We start from the raw sequence: 9,778 nt of genomic DNA, 5'->3' as shown, positions 1-9,778 counted from the left end.
AATCGTCTCTCTCGATCAATTCAAATACAATTGAAAACAATTTCTTCAACCAAAACTCCAATTATCAATCGAGTAATTATACAATCAGGGATAAAAATTAGTTAATTCTCGATCTATTAGAATAATTGCAAACAACTGTTAGAATGAAACTCCAATTATTAATGGAAAATTTATACAATTACATATACAAATCATTTCTATTGTTCTGTGTTTTTCAAGTTCCTCATCTACATGAATGCAAATCAAAAACACGAATCAATGCAAATCAAATATATGTTTCTAGCCGAGAAAACTAAGTTATCGCCGAGATTGAATCGGATGTACGAAGATGAAATCAATTGGATTGTACGAATAAGACATAACTTTGTAGGAAAGTCTAACGAGCTAATATTCTGTGAATTAAGATATTTTATACATTTTCCTAGTTGAGATTGCCGCCATTAGCTTTCAAAAAATTTGAATTCAATTTTGTATAAAACTTTGAAAAAAAGAGAATTATACAGCCGAATGCCGATCATCGCTATAGCAACTTAAAAATATAGCTACGGTTAGTAATTATGAAAACTTTAGCTAAGGAGAATAATTAATTTAATTATGATAGCTATATGTGAAAGTTGCTTAATTTTATTTGGAAAATATACGCCAAACGGGTCCTAAGAGTGGGAGGAAGTCTCACACAAGTACCTATTGGTTGCTCTTCTCGAGGCATGTACAGCCTTCGAATTCTTTTTTCATTTCAAACTGAAGAGAGGAAGCGAGGAAGAGGAAGAGGAAGAAGCGGAGTTTGGGAAGTGGATCCATTAATGGGGTTCCTCTTATTCTTCGGCAGAAGTGCTTTTCTTCTTCCCGTACTCTTTTGCGTCTCTCTGTTTCTTTCAACTGCTCACGTTGCTGCTCTCCAAGGTTACTCTATTTCCACTAATTCTCTTTTTTTTTTTTAAATTTATGACTTTCTCCTTTACATATTCTTCTTGTGTAGTCTATATTTGAATTTGGGGCATCTCAATTTTGCTACTTTTGACAATTTTAATACTCACAAATACTTCATCAACTCAAAAGGTTCAAAATAGCCATTGAAAATTATAGTTACATGTTGCTTTATTGAGAAGCCGAACTAGCGAACAATTTTTTTGTGACTAGAAACCTTCTCTATATTTAGGGTATAGTGAAAGAGTTCATGAGATATATTTGTGGACTTTGGAGATTGTATCGTCTTCACTTGATTACCTGAACAGTATTGAAAGGACTGCCTGTTATGTGCACATATATTGTATAATTATCAATGAAATTGGAATTACTATGTATTTTAAGGGTTGAGGAGATAACTAGAGGTGCCTAACCTGTTAAGCTCACATGAACACAAGCTATCTCTCACGCTTTGTTCATTCAAAATATTCACAGTGTCAAGTTTAACTATTGTACATTCAAGGTCTCAAAAGATTTTCTTTATCTTGGGGTAAAGCTTCCAATCCCATGTTTTCAAGCACGTCAAGTCATTTATTCAAGGAGACTACCATACTTGTTGTTTCATTAAGTGTAGGCTCGTTTTTAGGAGTCTGTGTTAAGAACAAAGAAGAAGGTTAGATTGGTTTTGTGGCGACTCTCTTACTTCACTCCGCACGTCCTTTCCTTTTTTCATCATAGAGTTGCCACGATTCATTCCCTTGCTCCTATCTCAATCTTTTATCTCTCATTTTTATGGGATTTAGAGTAAGTGCCCAAAATTCCTTGATGAGGATTAGGAGAAGTAGGTGGAAAGAGAAATTTTCCCTTTTTGTCTACTACATACTTGTACCATTCTTGCTCATATCAATCGCTTGTCACGAGTCTCAAACCTACCTTAGGGACAGAATGAATTTTGTTTTAATGAATAACGGATGACTCTAAAACCTAACATACTTGAATCAAATAGTTAGCACCAAAGTCAAACAAGAAAAGCTCCAAAGAAATTGGCACGACAGAAATACACACACAAAAACAAACATGATTAATGCAAGTAGGATTAATACTCAATGTAATCTAGTTAAAGAGCTCTAAAGAAAAATGGAAAGAAAACAGTAAATTAGTGGTTATTTCCGCATCATACAAGTCTGGAATTTTTTTCCAGGTATAAATTGATGCAAAACCACCAGATACCTTCTCCAAAATCTCCCCAAATTTTAGGTATGAGCTCCTCTTGACGTGCCAGTTCTTTTGATATATTAACCACTCAAAACGGAGCCCGTTTGTGGCAAGTCGAAATTCAAACTCAAGCTTTTGGACAAACTTCAATGGCTGCCGGTGTTTTCAGCTTTCTTCTTCATGTTTCTAAACTCTCATTCAAAAGACAGTAACAATTTCAAATGTAAAATTAGGCAGCAACTTCGTGGGAATGAACAAATTTCGTGGAGACAAAGTGCAGCTGGTTCTGGTGTTTCATGGACACAAAGTTAACAACTTTCTGGGCAGCAATTCGTGGAGCTGAACTGGTTGTGTACCCGAATTGTTCTTCAATGTTTCAATGCTCAGCTCCTCCTTCACTGTCCAAGGGCACAAAAACAGGAAATTTGCAGCAAGTCATCTTCTTCAATGAGTTGAAAATTATTTCTATCCCGAGCAACTCAGATCTTCTCTAAACAGGGACACATTTTAGATATGAGCGCTCGGCGTTTCGCTTCTTTTTATATGTTACTCACACGAAACGATTCACATTTGTGGCACTCTGAATTTTAAAATTTGAGCTTCGGAGCTCTTCAGTGGCGGATTTTATGGATATCAGCTCAAATCTTCTCTAAATAGGCCCCAAATTTTGTGTATGAGCTCCTTAAAGTGTTTCCAAACTAATGCAATAACAACCACTTGATTCAACTCACGTTTGTGGCACTTTGAATTTAAGAATTTGAAACTCCAGATTACATTCATGACTGTCATGGAGTGTATGTTGCTACTCTCACGTGTGTTAGCTTTCCTTCAATGGACAAAAACGTTGAAGTTAATTCCAGATTAAGACAACAACATGGAAATAACTATTTACAATATACTGTAATGCTAACAAGGATCAACTCAGATTTCTGAGGGTTACTTTCATCGTATTTGAGGCCATTTCAGGGCTGCATATTAACTGGGGTTAGAGCTACACTTACCAGTAAATGTTGTGGAAGAGGTTCATATGCTAGCTGATATTTTGGGAGGCAAAGTGGGAGAATCACATATTATTTTTTTGGGCATGTCTTTGGGAGCAAAGAGAAAATCAAAGGGGTCTTGAATGGAGTGATGGAGAAATGCCAGAAGAAGCTGACAAATTGGAAAATGCAATACCTATGCCTTGGGGTTAGATTTGACACTCATTAATAGTGTTTTGGATGCTCTCCAAACTTTCATGATGTCTATATATCCAATCCCTGCTAGTGTTGTGGATAGATATGATAAACTAAGGAGAGACTTCCTGTGTGGCAGGGTAATGATGATAGAAAGAAGATCCACTCAGTCAAATGGGATATCTTGACAATTAACAAGAAAGAAGGGGAACGGGAATCAGGAACTTGAAAGCGCAGGACCAAAGTTTGATGATGAGATGACTATGGAGATTTGCTTCCGAAGAAAATCCTTTATGCAAGGAAGTAATTAGAAGAAAATGGGGGGAGAAGGAAATTGGACCACCAATCCAGTAAATATCCCTTATGGATGCAGTGTGAGGAGATCCATTAGAAATCTGTGGCCAAAATGATAAGTAAATCAAGGTTTATAATAGGGAATAGTGTGAATATAAACTTTTGGAAGGATTAGTGGATGGGGCAAGGGGTTCTGCAACAAACTTTTCTAGACATTTACAACTTAGGCCAACAACAGGAGGCAATAGTAGCTGAAGTTTATTCTGAACAGGTTTGGAACTTAACCTTTAGGAGACTCTTAAATGATTGGGGATTGAGGATAACTGAGTTCTATAGAACACTACCCCAATTTGAGGGTGTAACTGGAGATGTGGATGGTATGGTATCACAAGGAAATACGCAGGGAAAATATAAAGTGAATGAAGCATATAGGTAACTGATCTAAGTCAACAGCCAAGTGGGATGCTGACCATGGAAAATGATCTGGAATGAGAAGATTCCATATAAAGTAGCTTGCTTCACTTGGCTTGTGGCAAAAGAGGCTGTATTAACACAGGCAGAACTGAGAAGAAGGGACTTCAGTTATGTTCCAGAGCTTTTGTGTGGGGAAAAGACAGCGATAAGTAACTACCTTTTTTTACATTGCAAAGATCTGGAAAATTTTGATTAACTTGAGGGGTATCTAGTGGGTGATGCCAGCAAAGGGCAAAGGAGGTACCAGAGTGTTGGGGCAGAGAAGGTATTTTGTCCAAGGCGAAGGAGAGATGGAGGATTTCCCCAACATGTATTTGGTGGACTGTATGAAGATTTTGAGGATAAGCAATGTATTATTAAGAAGTTGAAGATGAATTGTTTGGTCTGTTTTTATTTTTGGTGTAGTTAGGAGTGCTTTAAAGAAACAGAAGATATTTTGATGTGTTAGACATTATGTAAAAGGAAAATAGTCAGGAAGATCCTTTTTTGTAATTGTTTAGTATGCCTGTTAATATACAGAATGTTAGCATTATCAATAAATAAATAAATTGTAGAGCAAAAATTCTAAACCAAAAAAAATGTAGAGCAAAATATTGCTTGGAAGGATCTTGGTACGAGTGCCGGTTAAATTGCTCGGTTGTGCTCACTTTTGGCTTGTTTTTAATGCATTCTGCAGGAGAGACATTAAGCACTTATACCCATTCAACACAGCTATACCCAAGCCACATAGAGACTCCTTTAATATATATATTGGAGGCATAATGTAGTAAAAAGATGGAGGTGAATCCTGGGCTGTTTGGTGAGCAGTAGTGACTACAACAACAACAAACCCAGTAAAATCCCACATGTGGGGTTTGAGGAGGGTAGTTTGTACGCAGACCTTACCTCCTATCTTGTGATGGCAGGAAGGTTGTCTCGATTGACCCTCTGCTCAAGGAGAGATAAAAAAGATGCAGGGTTAGCAGTAGTGATTAAGCAAAGAAAAAGATCATAAGTGATACACTGGCAAAAAGAATATTGAGAAAGAGAAAAGCTAGAAGTCAAGGAATTAATTGTGGATTCTTTGGACAACATACCATTTGAAAAATGAACAATTGTGACAAACTTCTCAACTGTTTCAATTCCAATTATCTGAAAGCATTACAATGACATCTATAAACTATATATATGATTTAGTCCATAAAGGATTTGTCAAGTCAACTAAGATGTTACAAAGACCGATGTTTGCATCTTTAACCTGGCACAAGAACACTCTAGACGATAGCTTTCTAAAGGTTTGAAGATACTCAATTTCCTGGGGGCAAATAAAATGCCGCAAACTTGAATAATTTTAATTTCTGTAGGTCTGCATAAAATAGCTTTTTCTCGAGATTGATATCCTTGATAGTGAAAATGAATCAGATGCTGACTCACATAAGTTGTCAGAGAATACTATCTTGATGTTAGCACTCAATCTTGCATTACTCAACTTAGTGTTTTTGACATGACAGGTGTCAAATTGAAAAATCAGATACTGGATGTGACTCCAATTAAATTTGTGACAGACCCTTTGTCAAAAGACGATGTATTATGTGAACGCATACTAATCACCGGTCTATCACGATGGAGACTTAGCAGTTATTCTAGTGCATATCGAGTTAGTTGGGCCCCATCAGCAGTAACCCCAGATAGATTGCTGGGAAAATTACAGATATGCTTTCACAAGTAAGTAGAGAATGCCTCTATTCTCAAGTTTCTCTGACATGATTTAGTCTTTTCCATTGGAGATTTTGACTCAGGGATTTCTATCTTTCAGGAATTCTTCTCTTGGCTTGTGCCAGTGTGAACATGATGCGTGGAAGAATTTACAGAAAGGGCCATGGAACTCTGTCATGTCCCCTTACGAGGATAGAATTCTTGATGTGAAGCTTGTTGGTGGTCTTTCTGGTTCTGTTACTGTAACTATTGAAGAAGGTTGGGCATATGCATTGTTATGCTTGGGACTTTAGGGATCTGTGGAATCTGTTTCCTTCTGTTTCTTGTCTACTACTTAGTTACCTCCTTTTTACGATGTGCAGATTTACAAAGATGGCGTCTGCTGTTTCTTGCATTTGGTATAATGCTGCTGCTCGTAGCACCTATTGTAAGTAGTTGGGTTCCATTTTACTACAGCAGTTCAATGGCTATTGGAGTTTGTCTTGTCATCATTGTCCTTCTATTCCAGGTAAAGTTATTCATCTTTAGCTGTGTAATGGTTTTTCTGCTGTCATCACTTTTATGTATGTATCAAAATAGTTTAGGTCTTTTTCCTATTTATATTATGTGTACATTGAGGCTTGTGTGGGATAACCGTCTTATTTGCTTCAATTTATTACTTTTACCCGTTCCTGTAGGGATCTAGAGCTGTTTCTGTGTATATGTTGGCACTTATAGCCCTATAGCTCAACTTTTAGCTGCTCGTTAATACCAATGCCTTTGCCAAGCCTAAAAAACTTACTAGACCTATGGTTCATGCCAAATCATGAGAAATGTGATCCTTATTTAATGGTATAAGTGGCTAACCAACATTATCCAATTTTTCAGAAAACTGTGTTTAATTTTATGGGTTTTTCAATTGATGTGGTTATATCTCTCATCTTTCTTTTCTTTACATTCTTTCGTAGAGTTAAATACTTCTATTCCAATTGAAGCCTTAAATAACCTTTTTGGAAGAAAGATTGAAACTGATACATTACCATTTTTTAAAAAAAGATTAAAACTGATGTAGATAGAAAGCTGCTAATCTCTCCAAGGTTTTTAGTTTTGTGAAATCTAGTGTGATCTCAAAATTACAAGGAAATTGTGCAGAAGGGTCTATTGGAAAAGTTGTGTAATGAAAACTCGCTGGCTCTTATTTGATCCAAAAAGCAAAAACAAACTCACTAGCTCTTATAGGTTTCAAGCTTACACAAAAGGAGAAGCCTTGGCTTCACTTTTGCAGAAACTAACAAAAACCTCTTTTTTCGTATGTGGAAAAGAACATTAGTAGAGGAGAGCTGTTACTTTTTTCAAAAACAAAATATTAGTAGAAGAGAGTTACTGTAGAAATGTCAACATTAGGATCTGCCAGAAAGAAACCTTAAGTGGGTTAAATTTGCGGCATTGTTCGCTTTGGTAAGTTAATGAACTTTATTCAGTCATAAGTCAGTGAAATCTAAAATCTAGTTTTTGTTTTTCCTTTTTTGCTTGTAGTTACTAGTTCAGGTCTTTCAACATGTACCTTTGTGGGCATAGGCCTACTAGAATTTTCCTTAACCTTGTGATACATATGAATTGTCCTTGTACTGTCTTGTTGTGGTTAAGGAGATTGATGAGCTTTTTGGTGTTGGTCTATTTTTATTCCTTTTTTAAAAATACACCATGGGGGATGTCAGGTGTCATCTTTTTTTTTTTCCTTAATGGAAAAGGGTAACAGTATATTCATCATCATTAAGGAAATGTTAGAAACTGTATTTACAGTTCCCCTAAACAAACAATCTACTAGAGATTCCATAATATCTATTCAGCATCCTCTACAAGGTTCTCTTTACATCAGAAATAAAAAGACATTACGCTGTTCATCTAAGTCTTTGTGTAGAGATATTCTTGTCTTCAAATCACCTTGCATTTCTCTCTTTCGATACAGTCCACCATATATTGATTTCCACCACTTCTTGGCTTTCACTACCTTCCATTTTGTTCCAGCATTTCAGCATATCCATAGTAGATTCTGGCAGTCATGCTCAAACAAAGTTGCTATAAATGTCCTGTCACTTTACAATGTAAAATTTTTGTTGTCTTCTACGCTCTCCTGGCACAAGAAGTATCTTGCTTAGTTGTATTTTCCTTTTTTGTTTGTTTGTTTCTTTGTTTGTAGATTCTCATGAGTATAATTGAACTGTGATAGATGCCATCTATCTCTAGGAAGGATGGATTGTTTGATGCTTTTGAATTCTGTTTTCCAGTTAGTAGAATCAAGAAACCTGTCAACAATTCTTGAGGAACTGAGTCTATTATATCTGCTCATCCATGTATAACATCCCCAAATTAAGGAGGATCTACCAGCTCTAAGTAATTTATAATCTATGAGAAATCAGACATGGATTCAGAGATTCAGCCCCCACTTGCTTTACGGTTGAGAAACTGGTTATGTTGAAGTCTCCACACACAACCCACAACCCTCAACCCTCAACCCTCAACCCTTTCCATAGTCCTTAGTAAATCTTGCTGCCCATTAACTACCTACTTATCAATTAAGTTGAACCTTTTGAGCCCATAAACTACCAACTTATCATTAACTACCAACTTATCAATTCGAGCCCATCTCACAGATGGTTCTTGGGTTCTGTCTCTTCCTCTGTTTCCTGTCAGCCACCGCAATTCTCATCTCCTTCATGATTTTCTGGTTCCGTAAATGAAATGATAGCCCTAAAATTCTGGCTAACAAATTTTATTAGTCAGAATTCATCCTGACGTTGGTTTCCACCAATTTAATTCCCAGGTGCTTCGCTGCCATCTCCATTCACCAACCAAATATGTTCCACCATCTTCCTCATCGTAATCTCAAATAGAAATTTGAAACCATCCATGTCATTCATCTGAACAGCATTAGCATCTTTCCGTGTGCTGCAAATCCATCTAGACACTTCATTAAGAATTGGAGTTTCATAGTCGCCAATGAATCTTCCAACTATGCATCTACTCAGGAGATCTGATTTTGAAGGGTAGGTAGCTTCTTTGACTCTGATGGGGTTCTCAGTTGACTGCATCATCTGTAAGTCATTGATCTTCCATTTTCTTTTAGCCAGCACCTCAATATTAGTTCCTTCAACACTCTGCTTTTCACTTGTAATAGGTGTTCTCTCACATGTAATAAATGTTCTTTTAGTAGTGACGCCTTCCTTTTTGTTGCTACATCCTTCCAACCTGCATTTAATGTATTCTCTGGCATAATAGTAACTGACCTTATATGTTTCTGTACTGCGACCACATTCAAATAACGGTCATAGTGATTGAACTTCTGAGAGCAAAAAAACTTGCAAGGTTTGGTCCATGTTTCTCTCTTTTGAGGACATTACCTTGGTTCTTTGACACTCTTCGCATTGACTGGCATATCCATAGGAGAATCTTCCTGTTGATTGTCGTCCTTGGTATTAAGTTCTTGCTATGCTCAACCCACTCAAACCTTATCTCCGAATCAGTGCTACACTCAGTTAGATCATATGATTTTTTCCCGAAATGAAATACATTCTGTTCTCCATACTAAGTACCTTCAACCATAGTTTTCCGTCAATCACTAGTGAAATTGGTGGAAAACACAGCCCCAATGTGAGATCTTTGCCAGAGTAGACTGGATGGCTCATCTATAAAACGATTTAACATCAGTTACCATAAAAATAAGATGTCATCTAATTTTCCAATTGTAAACAACCCCCCTCCCCCCCCTCCGCCACACACACACACGGGACCAGCAAATGAGAGCCATAATAGATGACAATCGACTTCCATTTTTGTTTGATGCAGCCCCATACGATTGTTGATAAGTTAGAAAAGAAAAGGACTGCAAGAGGATACAAATATATGCATAAACACTTATTAGGAATAACACCTGACAAGAACTAGGGTGATATAAACAAAAAGATTGCATGGAATATGATAACCATTTATCTAGGGATTAGACTTCAATATGTAAATTTTTTTTTTTTTTGGGGGTGGGG

General features: G+C 36.7%; 1 protein-coding gene across 3 annotated transcripts in view; it reads left to right on the top strand.

Moving 5' to 3' along the window:
- The first annotated feature begins 671 nt into the window (after positions 1 to 671).
- LOC102598415 (uncharacterized) overlaps positions 672 to 9,778 on the top strand; it is a 31,346-nt gene continuing 22,239 nt past the window's right edge. For all 3 annotated transcript variants that reach the window (XR_001473065.1, XM_006337945.2, XM_015307259.1), the window contains exons 1-4: positions 672 to 903; positions 5,555 to 5,768; positions 5,860 to 6,017; positions 6,122 to 6,267. Coding sequence is in view for 2 of the 3 variants with exons in the window: in XM_006337945.2 (XP_006338007.1) it covers positions 708 to 903; positions 5,555 to 5,768; positions 5,860 to 6,017; positions 6,122 to 6,267 (714 nt within the window). In the remaining variant the exon portion in view is untranslated. The remainder of the gene's footprint in view (positions 904 to 5,554; positions 5,769 to 5,859; positions 6,018 to 6,121; positions 6,268 to 9,778) is intronic.

This window comes from Solanum tuberosum, unplaced genomic scaffold (assembly GCF_000226075.1).
Source record: "Solanum tuberosum cultivar DM 1-3 516 R44 unplaced genomic scaffold, SolTub_3.0 scf00001, whole genome shotgun sequence".
NCBI classification, from domain to species: domain Eukaryota; kingdom Viridiplantae; phylum Streptophyta; class Magnoliopsida; order Solanales; family Solanaceae; genus Solanum; species Solanum tuberosum.
The sequence above is the reverse complement of the archived record's forward strand: the minus strand, read 5'-3'. Positions and strand labels throughout refer to the sequence as shown.